General features: G+C 33.2%; 2 protein-coding genes across 2 annotated transcripts; both read left to right on the forward strand.

Annotated features, from left to right (window-relative positions):
• Positions 1–5,019: 5,019 nt before the first annotated feature.
• On the forward strand, positions 5,020–14,050 carry LOC127860897 (uncharacterized). The gene is made up of 7 exons (XM_052399203.1): positions 5,020–6,154; positions 9,969–10,121; positions 11,096–11,217; positions 11,887–11,978; positions 12,526–12,566; positions 13,201–13,353; positions 14,027–14,050. Exons 1-7 carry the CDS (start codon positions 5,741–5,743, stop codon positions 14,048–14,050), a joined length of 999 nt encoding a protein of 332 aa, XP_052255163.1. The 5' UTR covers positions 5,020–5,740.
• Positions 14,051–15,838: 1,788 nt separating this feature from the next.
• LOC127860204 (uncharacterized) lies at positions 15,839–22,605 on the forward strand. Its single transcript, XM_052398133.1, has 4 exons — positions 15,839–16,041; positions 18,056–18,122; positions 18,372–18,441; positions 19,238–22,605. The coding sequence occupies exons 1-4, from the start codon at positions 15,907–15,909 to the stop codon at positions 19,275–19,277; spliced, it is 312 nt and encodes a 103-aa protein (XP_052254093.1). The 5' UTR covers positions 15,839–15,906; the 3' UTR covers positions 19,278–22,605.
• The last annotated feature ends 648 nt before the right edge of the window (positions 22,606–23,253 follow it).

Genomic DNA, 23,253 nt, shown 5'->3' on the forward strand with positions numbered 1-23,253 from the left:
GCAGTCCGCACAGGCTAATCAGGGACGACACTTTCCGCTTTTATGGTATTTTTAGTTTCAAGGAAGTCACTCCTCACCGAAAATCACGTTTGGGCGAAAAGTGTCGTCCCTGATTAGCAGTGCGGACTGCACAGGCTAATCAGTGACGACACTTTAAGCACATGCATTAAGCCCACTTTTCTCAGAACGCGCCTCATATATATATAGTGCTTTATTTTCAAACTTAAATCAATATTTAACGAAGTCATCATTGATTATATTAAATATAGAGAGAAATTGAGTGCTTGTGCTTTATCTTTAAACTTAAATCAATATTTAACGAAGTCATTATTGACTAAATAAATATGTACATCTTTTCAATCCATTATAAACGGCACTTATAGCTTAGTTTCGTTTATATATAGAGAAATTGAGTGCTTTTCGGTGATTCTGTGCTGTCGCGGGAGTGCTTTTCGGTGGCCACCAAAAATAGTAATGAGCTTTATATTTATATTCATATATATAGCGAGAAATTGAGTGCTTTTCGGTCTTCACTTGAAGTGCTTTTCGGTCGGTATATTGCCGATATTTATCCAATTTTTGGGCTTAATACCTCATAATAAACCCAAGGTAGTATAAATATGCATAAAATATAACCATTTATAACTAATTTAATCCGTTTACACACAATAGAAACGCAAATATTCATATATATAGTGAGAAATTGAGTGCTTTTCGGTCTTCACATGAAGTGCTTTTCGGTCGGTATATTGCCGATATTTATCCAATTTTGGGGCTTAATACCTCATAATAAACACAAGGTAGTATAAATATGCATGAAATATAACCATTTATAACTAATTTAAACCGTTTACACACAATAGAAACGCAAATATTCATATATATAGCGAGAAATTGAGTGCTTTTCGGTCTTCACTTGAAGTGCTTTTCGGTCGGTATATTGCCGATATTTATCCAATTTTGGGGCTTAATACCTCATAATAAACCCAAGGTAGTATAAATATGCATGAAATATAACCATTTATAACTACTTTAATCCGTTTACACACAATAGAAACGCAAATATTCATATATATAGCGAGAAATTGAGTGCTTTTCGGTCTTCACATGAAGTGCTTTTCGGTCGGTATATTGCCGATATTTATCCAATTTTGGGGCTTAATACCTCATAATAAACACAAGGTAGTATAAATATGCATGAAATATAACCATTTATAACTAATTTAAACCGTTTACACACAATAGAAACGCAAATATTCATATATATAGCGAGAAATTGAGTGCTTTTCGGTCTTCACTTGAAGTGCTTTTCGGTCGGTATATTGCCGATATTTATCCAATTTTGGGGCTTAATACCTCATAATAAACCCAAGGAAGTATAAATATGCATGAAATATAACCATTTATAACTAATTTAATCCGTTTACACACAATAGAAACGCAAATATTCATATATATAGCGAGAAATTGAGTGCTTTTCGGTTTCCACATGCAGTGCTTTTCGGTCGGTAATTGCCGATATTTACCATTTTGGGCACAATGTAGTATAAACATACAATCATATAACCATTTATTACTAATTAAACTCGTTAACATACACTAAAAACGATATATTGCATATATATAGAGAGAAATTGAGTGCTTTTCGGTGCTTTTCGGTGCTTTTCGGTTATTGTATGGACCCATACTCGGTAAGGCTTTATTTTAAAAAAGAAGAACAGCAAACACAAATTAAATAATATGAAATAATGCAAAGCCTCAAATCGTGCTCGATTAATGTTTAACAGATGAAAATAACAGAACAATTTGAGGACATATCACTTTCTGAAATGGTCAGAAGTGGGTGGGGAAATGTAAAACAATAATTCCTTATATTGACATTCCATTTAAAGTTTGAAACTGTGTGCACAATTAAAATAACATATACTTTAGTTATACATGAACTAGTTGTAATGAAATCTTTCTAAAGAGTTAAGAATGTACAGAAGAAACCCCATCCGGAAGAAACACCCTTCCCTAAAAACATTTGCAGCAACTAAAATAAATATATGTATTTTAATATATGTAGCTTCTAAAACAGTTACTGTGTTAGGTTTTCCATTCTGAATTATGATTCTTATACAACTACACATTAAAACTCATGACTAATACTATTTCTTCATTTTTCTTGACAAGAAAACACAAGCCAACTCAGGGTTTTTTTTTACTAAGAAAGTGACGCCGATATTCGGCGTCTTCCCCTACCAGAATTTTTCCCCTAAAAATACCATTTCCCCTCCAAAAATATAATTTTTCACCAAAATATAATAAAACCCTCAAAGAAATGTTTTTTTTCTTTTGGGAAGTCGACACTTATCCAATTTGTACCATGTACAACGATCTCGCTCTCTCTCTCCCGACGAACACTCAAATCTGGGAATCCCAGTGATTCTATATATAGCTCTTAAATTACGTCAATGAAACCGGGCAACTAATCGTATTAATCATGTGACTATTTTACTGGATTCCAAGCTTGCGCGAGAAGGGTGTTTCGTCAATTAATTACCGGAAACCAGTCGAATTTTCATCCGGGTTATGTGAAAGCCAAGATAAAAACGTTAAAACAGAAAAAAGTCTCACAATTGACGTTCATACGCGAACAAAATAAAACGTTCGGACTCAGAAAATATTAATTGCGTTGACGCATTTTTTAAGAATGAATCATCAAAAACCGTTGAAACCCAGCAGGATTCGGAGGTACATGTAATCAACATCGATTAATACTTTCGGATTATTGTGAAAGTGAAAGTAGACAATCGGCAGTTGCCGCACCTTTCCCTTCCAATACTGTAGCAGATCTAGATCGTCAACCCATTCATCATGAAATTGAAATCATAATATTGACATCGTTCCCCGGCCCCAGTTGAAAACATTTCCCATTATTAGATCTACACCTGCAACTTTATTTAGGACTTTGACTTTAATATCATACTTGTTCATGTGTTTAAGAACAAAAAGGTCAGAGACATGCCTCTTTTTCTAAAAAAAAACACCTGAAGTCTGTAGGTGAGTTATAGACATTGAAATGAACAGTTTTTATTTTTTCCCCAAATATGTCTCTTTCGCGCTCGATTTTCCCCTTTTACCCAGCGTCCAGCGTCTTCCCCTTTTTCTAAAAAAAACACCTGCAACTACAGTGCCCCCAGATAAGCTGCGTATCTTCGTCTTTCACCCTATTAAAATGTTTAAAAATGCAAAGAAATGCAATATCATGCGTATTGAAAACGCAACCAATTTGACTTTTACGCAAATTCGTCAAATTTGATGCGTACGATACAAAATCTACGATCAAAAATGCTTTGCTCATTTTAGGTATTTCTCTTTGGAATTATTATCGTAACGCGGTGACGCTTACATTCAGCAAGCTCAGCAAACGGTCATAGTTATTCAAACGCTATGCAGACTGGATTTCATAGTTAAATTAAGCGTCTGACCAAATAATTTACGACGACAAACATGCGTTTTCAATCTGACTTAATTCGTCGCTCAGTGTGCATGTATTTGTAAAGGGTCTGTACTTTTAGTTTCTGTAATGATGCGAAATAAAAATTGCTAAGAGAGGTCGAAAGACGTCCGAGATTGTTGCGCAAAAATATCAGCCGATCACAAACTTTTTTGAATCAAAAGGCAAGAGCCAATAAGTGCAGAATCATTCGTGTTATCGATTTTGTTAGCAACTGTGTATACAGCAGTTGAGTTGAAATCCAAAAAACATGATGGAAAGTCTGTTACTGAACAAACCTGTCAAAAGTCCTTGGTTAGAAATTGTCGACATTTTTTTAAGTTTATATCATGGACAGTTTCAAGGATTAAAGATATTACGAAACATAAGTTTATTAAAATTTATGATGATAGTTTACAGTTCTATTGAATCAATACAAGTGTGCAGTGTCAACAGAAGTATCTCTTCATCAACATGCTTTTCAAACTCTGAACAATCATTTTCACAGTACTATTTAAAGCCCTCCCCCCTTTAATCTATGCCATAACTTGTATAGATATAGTGACAAGTATACCGTTTTAAAAATTTAATAGTAATAAAATCTTCATATGTATTGTATTCAATAGTGACTATTCAATGAAATAAAACTGTCCAGATTTTGTTTTGTTGACAACTGTATATTATAAAAACGATTATTATTTTATTTTTGATAACATTGAATAAAGCTGAAATTAAATCTAGCATAATAATGTATGTGAATCAATGCTTTAAAGATCAAATGACAATAAAAAATTGACTTCAAAATAGGGCAACCAGTTTTTAATGAGGGCAAGTAGATGTTCAAAGTAACTTGCCCCCCGGGCAAGTGAGTGTCAATTTCTTACGTTAACCCCTGGTCATCCTTTAAGGTCAGAGGTCAAATATATTTGGCCCAAATCGCTTATTTTATGAATACTTTTGCAATATTGAATATAGCAACTTGATATTTGGCATGCATGTGTATCTCATGGAGCTGCACATTTTGAGTGGTGCAAGGTCAAGGTCATCCTTCACAAGGTCAAGGTCATCCTTCAAAGTCAAACGTCATATAGGGGGACATTGTGTTTCACAAACGCATCTTGTCTAATCTATGACTATCCACTCACCCTTCACTTAAATCTCCCCGCCCTTAATTACAAAAATATATCATATATCTATTGATATCAATGATCAACCAGAGCGTTTTTCTAAACTTAAACTTAGAAGTTAAACTTTCATCCATCTTTGTCTCATTGTTATAAACAATTACATACATCTCTAAGTTAATACTATAGTTGTATGTATTTAGCAAAAAAAATAAAATTTATCAATTAGTGTGAAATGGATAAATTGTTACAGTATAGTAAAATTTTGCTAAGGCTTTTGATCACAAATTATTATGTTAATTTATAATTATTTTTTATGTTCATTTATAATTAGATATAAGAAGTATTATGATAAATCAGCTAAATATTTTTTTATTATTGTAATTTGATATTTACATTAAAAGGTAATTTTATTCTGTAGGGAATGACCAATATATTTAAATTCTTTTTATGCTGAAGGAGGGCATATATTGATTGGACCCTCCATCCGTCTGTCTGTCTTTCCGTCACACTTTGTGTATAGGTTTCGCATTTAGGTTTTGAAAAATGCTCATAACTTTAATGTAGCTTCAGATAGCAACTTGATATTTGGAATGCATGTGTATCTCATAGAGCTGCACATTTTGAGTGGTGAAAGGTCAAGGTCATCCTTCAAGGTCAAAGGTCAAATATTTTACTTCAAAGCGGTGCAGAAGGGGGCATTGTGTTTCTGACAAATACATCTCTTGTTCGCTGTAAATTGATTAGCACTGACTTCTTCGAAACGAGCGCAGCCAATTTCAAAAATAGTTTTTACTTTGCCAGTGATGTTATTAACATTTTCAAAAGAAATTGCAGTTTATTTGTGTACTTAACTTATTTGTTCGTTTGAAAAATAGTTTGCAAAATGTATCGATTTGGCAGGATTTGTGGCACTGATATTGTATTTCTCAACAGGAAAAACAGCAACTTCCCGGTTTGTCAAGTATTTAAAAAACTTTATTGCATGACCGTTAACTTCACTCACAAATTCAAGCGGTCGATGTGATTTTTCAAGTCCTGCCTTCAAATTCTATGGAAGGATGGTTCTATTCAACACATTTAAATACTACAATGATTCTTTTTATTTACAGGTGAAGCAAGGTCAGGTAGAGGCATGAAAAAAAAGGCCTTAAATATATTAAGTATGAAGGCAGCTTTGAAAACAAAATGCGTCTGTGGGAATGAATGTTGTATGAAGTTGAGCATTGAGTCGGTAAGAGACATTCGGGAGAAGTTTTGGCACAATTCAAGATCAACAAGGATGTCATTATTGAAAGTGTTTTTTGAACAATCTAAAAAAAAGGGAAAATATAGATACTTTTCTGTAGTGTCAAGAAAACATAAATTTAGATTGTGCTCAAAAGTATTTCTTTCGACTCTAAAAATTAACAAAAACACTCTTACTATTGCTTCGAAAATGTGTGATGATTATTTGGATGCCCCATCTGGAAAGTCTCCACGCAGCTGGGATAGGAGCACACTCCTACTAATTGCATGGCTTGAAGAATACTTCACTTTTCATGGTGAGGCCACAATTAAAATATTGTTGGTTTGCCCTTTACCGACCCTAAATTTTACAGGTGGGTAGGTAGGTAGGAAAATTATTTTATTTTATTTGAGAAATTATATTTTTAATACTCTTATAGTCTATGAATATTTAAAACTCTGTTATTAAAGCACTGTTGCAGTGAACGAAGCCCTATGAAGCTTAACAATATCTTGTTTGCTGTTTATTGCATATATTAATATCAAATGCATGCTTGTGTGTTATTACATCAAATATTTGTTCATTATAATATGTTAATTGCTCAAATGCATTTGCAATTATTTAACAGCCAGACATCTTTTATTTTTAACTTAAACCTTTCCCTTAAATTGGGCTTAATTAGCATGCAACAAGCATCGAAGGAGTCTAGAAAGACAGCCCAAAGCCTTTAATGGAAAAATTCAGACATGGCGAAAGACCGTCACATTTTACAGGCCAGACTTGCCAACCAGGAGAAACAATTTACAGGCCAGTTGAAATTTGTACATGCCTCAATTTTAAGTGTTTGACCGGTTAGTGCATAGTTTCGGCATGGCAAAGTAAATTCATAAAAGGGCAAACTGAACAATATTATAAAGCATTATTTCTTCTTGAATGCTCTGAGCTTTTATGAGTACATACGTACAGCTCAGAGGGTAAATAGCTGGGAGTTGTATTATTGCAACTAACATAAGCATGAATACTTGATTTGGGGAAATAAATTAAGGGTGTTAGTTTCAGTTTGTGGATATATCAAAGACATAGATAACACAGATTGGAAACTTCGCGCCTTATCGGGCTATCTCTCGGCGGGGTCACGTGGTCGAGAAACTGATAAGAACACTTGGGATCAGCAGACGATTTATTCCATGAATAAATCGGAGTAGTCCGGAGATAGCCGGTGTATCACGATTGCGATAAGATAGCGACGCGTCAGTAGCAACGGCTACGATTATCGAGAAAAGTTATGCGAAAATGTTACGGCGCTGTAGAAAGGCGGCTGTAACTTGGTAAATAATGATCCGATTTTCATAAAATTAAGTTTCATAGAAACATGAGTAATTATGTTTTTATAAAATCTCGATTTTATTTACCTACAATAAGAATTCATAATGCCGCGATCATTGAAGCAATTGCGCTAAGAACTTCCAAATCGCGGCGAGAATGCTGTTGAATAGTTTATTTGAAAGGCTTTTGCTGATAAAATATTCTGGTATAATTTGGTATTTCAGACAGTTAAAACCTTATAAAATATTATTATTTCAAAAAGGATAGATACATGTGGACACATAGATCTAGGTCTCTGATTAAAACAACATTACAGTATAATAAATGCTATGATCGTTCGATCCAAAAACGGTTTTAGTTCGACTTATTTCAATATTGATTGTGTAGATTTTTTTCAATTGTGTGTGTGCATAATAGGGTAAAAGAGCTTAAAATTGTACCATCTTTGTACAAGGCCAAAATCCTTTAAAATGAACATTATCCTCCAGTTTAATTAATTCATACCAAGATTAACATATCACCAAGCATAAAAATCTGACTTAATCTATTTGGGATGAAAAATGAAAAAGTTTATCAAAAAGAACAAAAACACGTTTGACAGCTATCTTGTACAACAGAAGAAAAGAGCTTAAAATTGTACCAACATTGTATAAGGCCATATCCTTTAAATTGAATATTTTCTTGTAGTTAGTTTAAATCTATACTTAGATAAACATATTGCCTAGCATAAAAATCTCACTTCAACGATATGGGATGAGAAATGGAAAAGTTTTCACAAAGAAACAAACCACTTTGGCGACAGGTGTGAAAAATTATTGAATGAAATAACAGTCTAAAATTGTACAAAATGTACAAAGGCAAAATCCTTTAAAATGACTTATTTTCGTCTACTTTTTATTAATCATACCTAGAATTTCATATCACCAAGCATAACAATCTGACTTAATCGATTTGGGATGAAAAATGAAAAAGTTTATCAATAAGAACAAAAACACGTTTGACAGCAATATTGTACAACAGAAGAAAAGAGATTAAAATTGTACCAACATTGTATAAGGCCAAATCCTTTAAATTGAATATTTTCTTGTAGTTTGTTTAAATCTATACTTAGATTAACATCTTGCCTAGCATAAAAATTTTACTTCAAATATATGGGATGAGAAATAAAATAGAAAAGTGTTTCAACAAAATACAAACCACTTGATTGAATGAAATAACAGTATAAATAGTACAAATTGTACAAAGGCAAAATCCTTTAAAATACCTCATTTTCGTCTACTTTTTATAAATCATACATAGATTAACATCTCACCTAGCATAAAAATCTTACGTTATCAATATGTGATGCTTAATGAAGAAGTTTATAGAAAAATGCTTCGGGCCTTTCAATTTTTCAAAAATTATCGAAAATGAACGAATCCAGTGTTCTCTTTCAAATTCCGATAAATTAATAATTAATTAGAATAATAACTACCAAAACCTAAAGAATTATCAAGACAGAAAATAAATACTTATTTCTAATCACACACAAAATATTCAATATGTCTTTTTTCGGAGACCGACTTTGCTCACTACGTAAAGTTCGTAACGTTGCGCTTTCAGGCATTCATTGCTCTGCAAACTGACAACCGAGCGCTAAAAACACTAATTAACACATTAATATTGTTAATAACAATATCAAAATAATATAAACTAACCAGATCATGCTAAGAATACCCTACGACATCAAATATTAACGACTAATTACGAAGAATAATTGTTTGCTTTATAAGAAATTGGCCGACAGCAGCTGGAACAGGGAATAATCTACAGGTACACCGGCATCTCCAAAATCAATGTCACGTGACCCGCGTCCGCCGATAGATATTATCGCATATCGCTATAGCGGAGACGAGAGATTCCAATCTGTGTTATCTATGTCTTTGGATATATTAACGCTTTCAACATATATACTTCAGTGTTGTCGATGTATTTAGCTAAGAGACATTAATATATTAAATAAGTTTACCTTTACATATCCATTTCACTAACATGCCATTACAGTAAACTGTTTAGTGTGGCAAACATAATAAAGCAGAATATGCACATGAATCTGATTAAACACAGATCCACTTGCATATAAATCAAATCACGTTTGTCTTTTAATTTGCATTTTCGAACGATAATCCTGTAACTGTTAGATGTATTTTTCTTTGCGAGTAGACTGCATTCCAATTTTCAAACACTTGTTCTGTGACATTCAGTTCATACATTTCCAAAAAAAAAAGAGTTTTATTTGTATCTAAAACGTATGCTCCATCAGAGAATGACACGCTCTTTTCATTAATCCATACTAATTATATGATGTCCGTCGTAAATTCGATAGTCATTTGTCCTCACTGGACATCGTTATTTCTTTTAATTGTCCGCCATCTTGTATCACGTTAACAACATGTGTACAACAAACGTAAACTCGTATATGTCCGACTACTTTCGCGAACCAATAGTTAAGTATGATGTCGTTCGGCCATTTTCACGGAACACCGCCTATCGCGATGCTGGTTATAGACGCTTGCATTACTGTCTATTCTGGGGCGTATGAAATTCCAACCATCGGAGCGACCTAGATCTGTCAGGGGCGATAATAATAGACAGGGATATAAATACGCGCACGAATAAATATTGCAGTCGGCTCTTTTATGATCGTCGAAAAGAACGAAAATAAAAAAAATACGTTTTCAGAAATCGCAATAAAATTTTTAGGGTCGGGGGGTAAAAAGTGGGTCGGTCGGTAAAGGGCAAACAAACTCAATTTTAATTTAGGCCTGAGAGGATGCCAAACAGATATGAAATCCTTCTACCATACGGAACAGTCCAAAGGGAAATTTATGAACAATATAAAAAGGATGTTGAAAATCCGGTGTGCAAGAGCCAGTTTTATAAAAAGTGGAAGGAGAATTTTCAGTTTGTAAAGGCTAAAAAGGTAAAAGCTATGTTTGATTGTAAGTTTAGAAATTTTAATCTTAAAAGTTCAGTATATTATGGCAGGTATAAAAAAATGCAACTGAATAGTACTTTTTTCCCCACTATGTTTTGGTATGGGTCCTGGGTAATTAAAATTGAAAAATCCAATTGTTTTGACTTAAATTAGAGAATGAATTGACTTCTGTGTGTTTTTGCTAACAACAGAAAACGATTGTGTATACAATATTTAACATTATATTTGATGATTAAGCTGTTTAGCAACATGAACTGAATGTGGTTGGAAACCTTAAATTTGGAAGTACAGGTAGTCATTTGAGAAAAAAAACCTTGAATGTAAGAATGGGGCATAATTAAGCTCTCAAATTTTACCACAAACAAAAAAAGGATTATGATAATGATTATAAAGACGAAAATCTATCACTTTTTGATGAAATTGAATATAGTCATAATATGAGACTGACTGTAGAAGGAAATGTGTGTGTTGAAAAAGGGAAAGAGCCTCATTATAAACATATAAAAACAAAACAAAAAAACAACCTACTTACCCTCCTACATTTTTCTGGCAATTTTCCCTGCACCAAGACTTTTTTTGGCCTAAGAAGTCATTTTTTTTATTAGACATGATACTCATGTATGGAGTATATATCAGTCAACAGTCTTACAGACAGATATTTGTGCGCTTAAAACTCATAACGATACCTTATTTAATCTAAAGTAAATTAATGGAAGTTTTTTTCTTTGACTTTACAATTAGGAAAATTATAATTATTATAGCACTCAAGTAAATGTAAGCACTGATGCAAAAATATTTATAATGGACAGTTTGGCGGCTAAAATTCTTTTATCTAAAAGAGTGGTGAAATAAAACAATTGCATTGTGACATGCTCAGAACAAACTATAGAATAAATACAAGGCTATATTAAAGTAAAGAAACTGTTTTGTATTATTAACCAGAATCTATCCTTTTTCAGACAAATAGCTTTACCAGATGTACAACATGTGTGACATTGGAAAGACAGCTCACGAAAACCACATGTACAGAAATGCGGGCATTCTATAGACAAAAGAAAGAAGAACATAACCTTCGTCAGATGTAATTATTAATAGTTTGTTGTGCTTATATGAGTCGCAGTGAAAGTCATACAATCATAACAGGAAACATCTATAAGTCTCTTAAAATTTATACAGGCATTTTGTGGCAATGTTTGGAAATCATGACATATATTTGGTATTGGGAATTTTTAGGGTGTGAAAAGACTACTGCTTTTGGAAAAACTTATTAAATTTAACTCTAAAAAAACATTTAAATAAGAAAAACAAATCATATTAAAACTTATTGTTATATACTTTATTATATGTTATTTAAATTAAATTAAGATATAATAATCATAAGAAACTCCTTTCTAAAAAACATAAATCATTTTAAAATGGCATTTATTTTGGAAAATTGGGTATTTCTGTTTGCTTTGGGAATTGGCCTGTTTTACATACCCCATGAATACACCTGTAAATGCCTGTAACACTTTTATTTAGAATGTCCCTTCAACTACTGCTGGATGGATCTTGATTATTTAATTGTTCACAGTTGAATAATGTTTGAAGACCTGTAGATGGTTGTTAAAAAAGCATTTTAAATGTTCAGGAAGAATTATGGCCCCTTTATCAGTATTTAACATTGTGAAGATTGTTTTTTTTAATACTTGTTTTAATTACTTTTATCTAGTAGGTTTAGTTATTTTATATTTATGATACTGTGTTTCAGGTTTGAGAGGAAAACCTATTACAGTAAGCGTGAACTGGCTCAACAAAGCCCTAGGCAGCACATGTCCATTATTATTGATGGCATGGATCAAGGTTGGTCTTTTACCTGACATTTAATTAAAGGTTCATACCTACCGCTAAACATATTTGATTGATAACATTTATAAGAATCGAACAAATGATTGGTGTATTTGAAAATATCACATAGAACATTTACAGTTAGCTAAAGTGGACATGAAATGCTGATCAATATTATATACGATTACACTCAAGACATATTGAAAATCTGCGTCTGCCAACACTTGTTTACAAGATAAATTTTGGTTTCAGACATGATTTCAGTGTTCAAAGGAATGTTGTTTGGTAATGATTTTGTAGCTTTAATATTTTGTTAATGTTGTGTCAGTTTTTGGCCCTTTGTGATTTTTTGTCACTGGTCATCATCTTACATATTATTTATTGGAATGATCTGGTATTTGAATATTTTCTGAATATCATTCATACAGATGATTGTTATGGAATACTGTATGGCTATACTTAGTATGCTGGAGTAATGAAGACAAGTGCAAAATGATGTCTCCAGATGTGATAATCATTCAAAATAATGTTTCAAAATATTAATTCATTGCATTTTTTGCAGCAAAGACCAATTTGCCCCATTTTGCTGGAAGAAATCCAAAGGTAAAATGTTTGTTGTTGTTACCAACCAAAACAGAGGCGTTAAGTCTTTTGATATTTTTATTTTCTGCTCATGAGACATTTCTTGTTCTTAAATCTAATTTATTAATTTATTAATCTGTTTTTGTTTGCTCCCCGAAATATTTTCAGTGGAGCATATTGTTGCCAGTGTGTCCTTCCTTCCTTCCTTCCTTCCTTCCTTCCTTCCTTCCTTCCTTCCTTCCTTCCTTCCTTCCTTCCTTCCTTCCTTCCTTCCTTCCTTCCTTCCTTCCTTCCTTCCTTCCTTCCTTCCTTCCTTCCTTCCTTCCTTCCTTCCTTCCTTCCTTCCTTCCTTCCTTCCTTCCTCCTTCCCTCCTTCCCTCCTTCCTTCCTAACCGATCTCTTTCATATTTGGCATGTAAGGAACCTTGCATGGACCTCTACCTTTTAATGAGGTTTGAGGTTACTGTGGTCAAGGTCACCGAAATTGATTTTCTGTCACACTTTTTTACAGTTAATCATAGCACCTACAATATTTAACCGAGTACATGAAAAAATATATGATATCATACTATTTTAATAATGACAGTGAGATGGTATCAGAATCAAGAGATGAAATCGATACACATTGGTTAATTTTGTTTATTTATATTTGCAGAACCTTAATCCAGTGGATTTATTACATACGCACGTAACAGGAGTGTTGAGTCACGGACATGGCAGCTTTCATGCATATGTGGACATAGGAGAATATCCCCATGATCCAAATTTGGCAATAAACATTATTCTGAAAGAGTTACTGCGCCAGGCAGTAAGTGTGTCAACATTGTCAAATACTGTAATATTGAAATTTAAAAGGAAAAGCATTTGTGCAATATCTGTCAAACAGCAGACAGGTGTTTGAAACTTGCTATACTTAAAAATGAAAATGTGAGTATTGTTTGTGACCTTTTTTTCTGCACTGGTTAAAGGTCAGTTAACTGTTTGTTTAAATCAAACGAAACTTTGCTGTGTAATTACTCAACAAGTGCTGAATAAACGAGATAAAAATATCTTCAACTTGGCTATATATTAGCTGATTGACTGCCTGTAAAATCTATCTTTTCATCCCTTAATCCATATGTCTGTCCGAGACAAATGACATAACTCAATAAGAATGTAAGACATGAAAGAAAAATTTGGTAAACATGTTTTAAATGATAACTAAACAGCTTTGTTGGTTGTTAATGAAAAGATAAAATGTCTGGTGTAAAACACCTGCAGTTACTCATAATTTGAAGGTAGGCCAGATGATTTAATTAAATAAGTATTTTAAACAAATTGTTATTTAGCATGTTAAAAAACCCTCTTATGCCGCAGGGGTTTCACTGGCCCCAAAAAAGTTGTCGCCACTTTTTCGTGGCGTGAAAACTGTCGGTTATTCCAATCTTATTAATAAGAACAATTATTTATCAAATCCAGAGTGTTTTTTTTCCTCCTTTCAGCTGAGTTCATCCCTTTCAATGTAACAATTATCATTCAAACAATTAGTATTATTATACCCCCACAAACGAAGTTTAGTGGGTTATATAGGTTAACACTTGTCTGGCTGTTGGTCCGAGTCCGCTCTCTAATTCAAGTAGTTTTCATCCGATCTTCACCAAACTTGGCCAGAAGTATATAGATGATATCTACGCCAAATTTATACATGCGCCTTGCCGGGTCTAAAACTAGGTCACGGGGTGACTTAGTGCGTTTTAAACTTGAGCATGATGTCCACGTTTGCGTGTGAAGAAAACATGCTTAATATTTTGTGTCAATGCGGCATGTGGGGGTATTGTCACGTCTGTGACACAACTCTAGATAACTTTGTTGGATCTATATAAATGAAGAATTTAGTTTTTAAAACCATGTAAGGGGAGAAGGGCATTTTCCTTTTAAGAGCCTGATGGTACTAAAATCTCACCGCTGCTAATAGGTACTAACAGCAATACAAATGTCCATATATTCTAAATAGCAATGTCACCATAAAAGGATCAGAGCCATGTTTTCATCAATTATATTGAAAAATATTGTCAATATGAATAAAAATCATGCTGTTGTTTTTCAGAACAATTTTCTCCCACCAATACTATACATACAAGCAGACAACTGTTGGCGAGAGAACAAAAACAGATACGTGTTTTCATTTCTTCAATTGCTGGTTTCTGAACGGATTTTCAATGAGGTACATCAGTGTTTTTTTTCATTCAAAATCGGGTACTATAACCATACCCATTCCCAATGGAAAAAAGTATATATTTTTCCCAAATGTGAGCTAAAAATTACCAATGGAAGGTTTCCAAAAAAAATAATTTTTTTTTAAATGTCAATATTTTGTTTATCTCCCATCCATATAAGATTAACCTAAGAAAATATAATACTGGATACACCCGTATCCTCAATTTGGAAGCATTTGTTAGCAAAACAAAAACAACAATAATTTCCCAATTTTTGTCAAAACGACGCCAATTTTCCCAATCCAAAAAGGGACCCGGCCCTATTCCCAAAATGGTGAAAAAACCCTCTGTACATGAATTATGTCTATCACTTTCGATCATTCAGGACTTCAGGTCATTAAAATTATTTTGCATTAAAAGTGTGTGATCTTCTACTGGCGACTGGAGGTCATAATCAGTAAATCCTCTTTTATTCATGTCAGCTTGTGCATCCGTCTGTCAATCTGACTGTCCACAAAATTTGACAAAACTACTTCTCGAAACGTACTTTTCTGGTAATTGTTAACAGACAAAAAATAAACACGGCTTTGATAAATGGACACCAGATCTTATTATGAGACATTTCTTAAACCGATAACAGATCAACATGTCGGCAAATTCATGGCTTAATATCTAATGTCTCTTACTCTTCAATATATAATTATATTTTTCATGTGCACATGTCCTTTTTAATTGTCGGCCACACTCATGAAGACATTGATGCACGATTCAGTATGATTTCTAGGACGTTGGGTTCAAAAGACGCGGAAATCTTTGAAGACTTACTAAAAATTTTACAAAGTGCTGAAAGAGTGACCAAAATATTCGATGTAAAAAAATGGCTACAACCAAATCTTAATGTAGCTCAACACGCAACTCAGCCACTCCATTATAAATTTATTAATGTTGAGGGCATCGTTAAATTTTTTTATAAGGGTTACCAACACCAGCCCTGGACTCCACTCGTTGGACATTTCCTACAAAAAGTTCCTGAAGGAGTACCAGAAATTGTAGCTCCAGATTTTTCGAAGATCGAAATAGAAATTTTTTTTCAAAATATTGATGCCATTAGGCTGCTTCTCAAGCAAGAAAACTACAAAAAATGGAAAGATTTTTATGAAACATTAATGGTAAACGAAGATGCAAGTGAATTTCCCCTTCCGCTTCTACCTAAACAGCCGATTGAGACCGCAATTCCAAAAGGTGCTGGCTTAGTGCCAGAAGTAAGGGAACTTCTGGAAAAAGAAAATCGTCAGCCATTGGTGAGTATTTTAAAATAATAGTTTTGATAAGAACTCTCTTTACATGATTTTGAGGATTGAGGATTTTTATGTCCCCCACTATAGTAGTGGGGGACATATTGTTTTTGCCCTGTCTGTTGGTTTGTTTGCGCCAACTTTAACATTTGCAATAAATTTTGCAATATTGAAGATAGCAACTTGATATTTGGCATGCATATGTATCTCATGGAGCTGCACATTTTGAGTGGTGAAAGGTCAAGGTCATCCTTCAAGGTCAAAGGTCAAATATATGGGTCAAAATCGCTCATTTAATGTACACTTGCAATATTTCAATATTCAAGATAGCAACTTGATATTTGGCATGCTCATGGAGCTGCACATTTTGAGTGGTGAAAGGTCAAGGTCATCCTTCAAGGTCAAAGGTCAAATATATGGGTCAAAATCGCTAATTTAATGTACACTTTTGCAATATTTCAATATTCAAGATAGCAACTTGATATTTGACATGCATGTGTATCTCATGGAGCTGCACATTTTGAGTAGGTCAAGGTCATCCTTCAAGGTCAGCGGTAAAATATATGTGGCCAAAATCGCTCATTTGATGAGTACTTTTGCAATATTGAAGATAGCAACTTGATATTTGGCATGCATGTGTATCTCATGGAGCTGCACATTTTGAGTGGTGAAAGGTCAAGGTCAAGGTCATCCTTCAAGGTCAAATATATGGGTCAAAATTGCTCCATGTAATGTCACTTCTGCAATATTGAAGCTAGCAATTTTATATTTGACATGCCTGTGTATCTCATGGAGCTGCACATTTTGAGTGGTGAAGGGTCAAGGTCATCCTCCTAGATCAAACATCATATACGGGGACATAGTGTTTCACAAACACATCTTGTTTAATTGTGGAATTTATTGAGAAAGAATTAGGATTGTGGACTCTGCAGATTTAGTTGCACAATAAATGCGATAATACACAATTTGTGTTTAATATTCACGGCATGTATGGTTTGGCTAAATATATGAATGGGTTATTTATGTAGGAACCAATATCGACCTGAATAAAAAAAATAGCGCATCAATAATGTCCTTAGGAACTGATATCTCAATACGCAATAGAACAAGTGTCCCAACATAAAGAGATATTGCCTTATTAAACTTTTCTTTATGTACACATGTTATTATGCGTTCATTAAAGATGGTGACAATGTGTATGGTAAAATGGTAAAATCGCGAAAATTATTGTTTGTAAGAGAAAATTTCGTTTTTTGTATTGCCTTCAAGTATGTTTATCAACCTCTGTCCAACCTTGACCTTTTAAATGGAACATCTTTTTCAGCCTTTAGCAGAATGCTCCAGAATTTGTTTGAATACAGTTTTTCTACAGCTAGGAACTTTTCCTTATTCACAATTTTGATAACTCAATTGTTGCAAAATTTTGGAAGTGCCTAAGCCTTGGCCGCAATTTTTTTACAATATCATAAAGTTTGTGACTTGTTTTTATGACAGTGTGGCATATAGCAGTCTCACTGTCAATTGCCCGTCTGTCTGTCCATCTGTCTGTATGTCGTCACACTTTTGCGTTTAGGTTTCAAAAATACACATAACTTCTATTTCCCTTCAGATGTAACCTTCATATTTGGTATGCATGTGTATATGGACAAGGCCTTTCCAGACGCACACACATTATGAGCCCCTTGACCTTGAACTTAGGGTCCAGATTAAGGTTTTGAAATTTATGTTTAGTTTTAAAAAAATCATTTTTCGGGAACAAATGTTTTCAGATGGAGACAGCTCTTGTTTCAACATAATTTAAAAGTTCATGTTTTTTCACAAAACTGAAAAAGTTTAAGGTATTCAGTTACAAGGGTTTAAAAATTAAAGTACATCAATACTGGTACATTCGTGGCAATTTCAGAAATTGACCAAATCAAGTATCTATAGTCCTTTCTCTAGCTTAATCTTTTTAGCACTGACCGTCATGAGTTTTGCGTCTGATAGCATTTTTATTAAACTATGCACTATTTATTTTAAGGTTCAGATAAAAAGTCGCCATGCAGCAGAAGAAGGTTTGGGACCAAGGATATCTAAGAAACAAAAAGGTATATGTATATACATACTGTTTTGAAAAAATTGACAACATACATGTAGACAAAGTTGTACAATTATTCAATAACTTTCACTGTAACCATTAACTGTCAACCTCAGTGTCCTCATTGTGAAACATGAAACATGTTTTTGGTCAATATGGTTTGTTTAGCAAATGATTGGCTATCATATTGAAGGGGTCATCAGCTGCTGTTTGATTTAAGAGGATTATGGCTCTCATGATGTTCTTACCTTTTCTTCAGTTGATAAAAATGCAGGAAGACATGGCCAGGGCAAGAAAAAAGACATCTCATTCAAGGCGACGACATGCAGGTGTGTCTTAGTGCTGTTTTAATTAGAAAATCTTATTCAAACATAAAAACAGCATCAATAATTACTTGTATTTACCTTGAAGAAAAAAAACCCTGACTTATTTACCACATTTTAGGCCACACTACTTGTTTGGTCTATATATATATAAATTAAAGTATAAACAAGAAACATATTTTATGTATGCCGATTAGAATATATCTGGTGGTAACACTGTAGAAGTCCTGCTTATTTGGGCTTTAAAAAAAAAAATCGTGTTTGTGGAAATGGACGTATACGTATAGAAAGCCTACTTGCCGTTTTAAAAGCGGTAACGTTTGAAAAATGATAAATTACTTGCTAACTAGGCTTTAGATTTAATGACAATTTTGCACACTTTCAAATTGCTTCTATATCTGTATTGATCAACATGTATTTTATTTCAAGGTCAGAGACTAAATTATTCAAAGTGTATGGCTTTCAATTTAGAATGTGTGTGTTGATCTTAATTTTTTTTCTATAAAACATGGTGACAATCTATATACATGTAGACATATTGCAATTTAATTATTGAGTTCTATTGGACAAAATTTATATGTATGTCTCTATTATCTTTACCATATCCAAAAGTACTAAAATTATTTAAATGCAAACAACCATACTTTTCTGCTATAGTTATATTGTTTGTTCATAAGAAAAATACATTTTAAAAATAAATTACCGTATAAAGGTATCCCAAAGGACACTATACACATGCTTCAAATAAGACCTATAAGGGCACAAGTAATTGAAAGTGAACAATAATATTTTTTTGTTTTAGGTGTGACTGTTCAAAAGACAATCGTAGTGCTGGTGCATGATGGAAGCAAAAAGCACATTTGGTTAAAAATTTGGATGGATATGTTCAACTGTTTTGTTAATATGATTGCTTTTGTATTGTATGTTTTTTTTTGTCTGCTTGAAGGGTTTTTAGAACTGCTATTGATGTTTTTGAAATCGCTGTTAAGATTGTTCTTAGTAGAACACATGGGGTTGACACAACCAAGGGTTCTTTTGGTGTACTAAAGGTTTTATTTTTGTGTTGGACATAGTTCAAAGACATTTTTTATGGAAGTTTTTGGAAACTAATAATTATGCCCCCTGATCGAAAGATCGAGGGCATATTGTTTTTTGCCTGTCTGTCTGTCTGTCATTCATATATTGTGTGTGTCTCAAACTTAAACTTGGTTAAAGTTTTGCAATAACTTTTGCATTATTGAAGATAGCAACTTGATATTTGGCATGCATGTGTATCTCATGGAGCTGCACATTTGGAGTGGTGAAAGGTCAAGGTCATCCTTCAAAGTCAAAGGTCAAATGTATGGCTTCAAAGCGACGCAATAGGGGGCATTGTGTTTCTGACAAACACATCTCTGGTTCTTACTGTACAATACATACGAAAAAACTCTTGGGTGTGTTATGATATATGGTTATAGAATATTTTACTATAGAACAAAATCACATGTGTTCTAAGCATATGTTTATATTGATGGACTTTTTAACAATAGCTATTTTTATGCCCCCAGGTAGGGTGGCATAAAACCGTTGCATTGTCTGTCCTTCTTGCCATCTGCCTCTCCGTCATACTGTTTTCAAGAGGAATTTTTTGACAACACTTTAAGATATTAAGTTGATCCACCCAAATTGCCTTCAGATGAACTGTTAAATTGTTCCAAACTGATGATTTTTAGGAAGAAACTGGCCTGTGACTTATATTAAGGGATGTAATACGCTTTAAAAGGTGATAATTTTTATGTCAATGGACAGTTATTGCATTCATTGTGTACATATTATTAATCTTTTTAAATTTGTCAACGTACATATCACAGTGTGATTCTAAATATTATGTTTTCGATTTAGATTTGCAAGTTGTGATCGTATGTTTGTGTTTTAGTGAATTCAGCATAAAATATTGTCCTAATGAAATGTTTTTTATTAATCATGGTTAAATCATCATCATTAATCCTTTCACATTGTTTGAAATACGTTATATTTAGTACAAACTTATTTGTAAGCATTATCAATTGATAATGAGTTGTTTTGTAATAATCTCATTCGTATTTATTATGCCCCCCTTCGAAGAAGAGGGGGTATAAATTGCTTTGCTCATGTCTGTCGGTCGGTCTGTCGGTCCGTCCACCAGGTGGTTGTCAGACGATAACTCAAGAGCGCTTGGGCCTAGGATCATGAAACTTCATAGGTACATTGATCATGACTTGCAGATGACCCCTATTGATTTTGAGGTCACTAGGTCAAAGGTCAAGTTCACGGTGACCCGAAATAGTAAAATGGTTTTTGAATGATAACTCAAGAACGCATACGCCTAGGATCATGAAACTTCATGGGTAGATTGATCATGACTCGCAGATGACCCCTATTGATTTTTAGTTCAAAGGTCAAGGTCACGGTGACCCGAAATAGTAAAATGGTTTCCGGATGATAACTCAAGAATGCATACGCCTAGGATCATGAAACTTCATGGGTAGATTGATCATGACTCGCAGATGACCCTGTTGATTTTGAGGTCACTAGGTCAAAGGTCAAGGTGACCCGAAATAGTAAAATGGTTTTCGGATGATAACTCAAGAACGCATATGCCTAGGATCATGAAACTTCACAGGTAGATTGATCATGACTCGCAGATGACCCCTATTGATTTTAAGGTCAAAGGTCAAGGTCACGGTGACCCGAAATAGTAAAATGATTTTTGGATGATAACTCAAGAACGCTTTTGCCTAGGATCATGACACTTCATAGGTACATTGATTGGGACTCGCAGATGACCCCTATTGATTTTCAGGTCACTAGGTCAAAGGTCAAGGTCACAGTGACAAAAAACGTTTTCTCACAATGGCTGCCACTACAACGGACAGCCCATATGAGGGGCATGCATGTTTTATTTAAGTTCTGTTATCATATTTATTTTGTATATATTATGACTACTGTGAAGTTTATCATTTTCTAGTTCTGCAGATCAATATTATATTATGCTTTACAGAAATATTTGTTTTGAATCCTTGATATGAACATTCTGTGACCAGATGATATTTTTTCATGTTGATATTATTTATTTTTTTCAATTAAGATTACCAAATTTTGATTTTACTGTGTGAGTAAAATCAGAGGTGTCAATATTCAGGATTATTCCTGAATGCAGGATTTAGGCCCTCACAAACTGCTTTGATATTGATATGAATAAGAGGATTTTTGTTCTGGTATTTAAAGTTTTTTGTCACAAAAAGTCATTTTAAACACAAATTATTTTAATTTGACATATTGTTATCACAGTTAACATAATTAAATGAATTATTTACCATCTTTTGGCACTTGCAACCAACATGTAAGGCTTATTTTCAGGATTTTAGATTTTGGTCACTTGACACCCCTGAACAAATAGTCCTTTAGATGACTGTATGTTTATATTGTTGTTCATAAGTTAAAAAATTTAATATTATTTTGAAATAACTGTTTTGTTAAAGCCACACACCTTGAAAGGAAATAAATGGCTTAGTAAATTTAAATATATGTAATAAACATATTTTATGTATGCCAATTAGAATATATCTGGTGGTTAAAGGATAGAAATCCGTCTTCTTTTCGCTTTAAAACTGAAAAATAATCGCGGTTGTCGAAATGAATGTATACGTCTAGAAATCCTACTTTCGGTTTTAAATGCGGAACTGTTTGGAAAATAATAAATTACTTGCTAACTAGGCTATAGATTGAATTTTATATGTGCCAAGTAGAATATATCTGGTGGTTACAAGGTAGAAATCCGTCTCTTTTTCGCTTTCAAACTTAAAATAATTGCGTTTGTCGAAATGGACGTAATATACTTTATGTATCCTACTTTCGGTTTCTAAATTAAAAATAATAATAAATTACTTGCAAAATAGGCTATAGATTTAATGACAATTTTGCACAGTTTCAAATTGCATCTGTATGTATTGATTAAAATGTATTTCATTTCAAGGTGTGTGGCTTCAAATTAAGGGAAAGACTAGCATGTGGTTGGTGTATAGAGTTAATATTTTACTCCCTTTTAATTTAGAATACATACTTTAACTAATGTGATTGCTGTTCTTTTTGTTCTTTGACTCATTTCTACTGTGAAGTAATATAATGCTAATAAATGTTGGAAGTTTGTTATGCTGGAGTAATATTTTAATAATGGGTCTGTAAATTAGAAATGATAGAAAATGCAAGCAATTCACCTATTAGTTATAATGCTTGAATTTTGTTACCCTGGCATAACATTTCGTGCTTGGGTCTGTTGAAACAGTACAATACGAAATGTTTGGAATTTTGTTACCCTTGCAAAACATTTTGAGTTATTGTCTTTATATAAGAACTGATTGGCATTTTTTTTTGCAAGTGATTTACCTTTAGTTAAAATGTTTGGAATTTTGTTAAGCTCGCGTAACATTTAGTAATGGCTGCTTTAAATAAGAAAATATAGGATGTGCATTTGCCATTCACTTTCTGTTGACATTTTATCCATTTTGTTATGCTGGCATACCATTTTAAGTTTTGGTTCATAAACAAGAAATTATTCAAAATGCAAGTGATTCACTTTGGAATTGAAGTGTTTTGAATTTTGTTATGCTGGCATAACATTTTAAATTAAAATTTTGGTCTGTAAATAGGAAATCTTTCGAATTAATTGCATTTCACTTGGAGTTTTAATGGTCGGAGTTTTGTTACCCTGCCATAACATTTTAAGTTTTTGTCTGAAAAAAATAAATCATTTGTTATGCAAGCAATTCACTTTGAGGTTGAAATGTTTGTAATTTTGTT

Source organism: Dreissena polymorpha, chromosome 15, assembly GCF_020536995.1.
Source record: "Dreissena polymorpha isolate Duluth1 chromosome 15, UMN_Dpol_1.0, whole genome shotgun sequence".
Lineage (NCBI taxonomy): Eukaryota > Metazoa > Mollusca > Bivalvia > Myida > Dreissenidae > Dreissena > Dreissena polymorpha.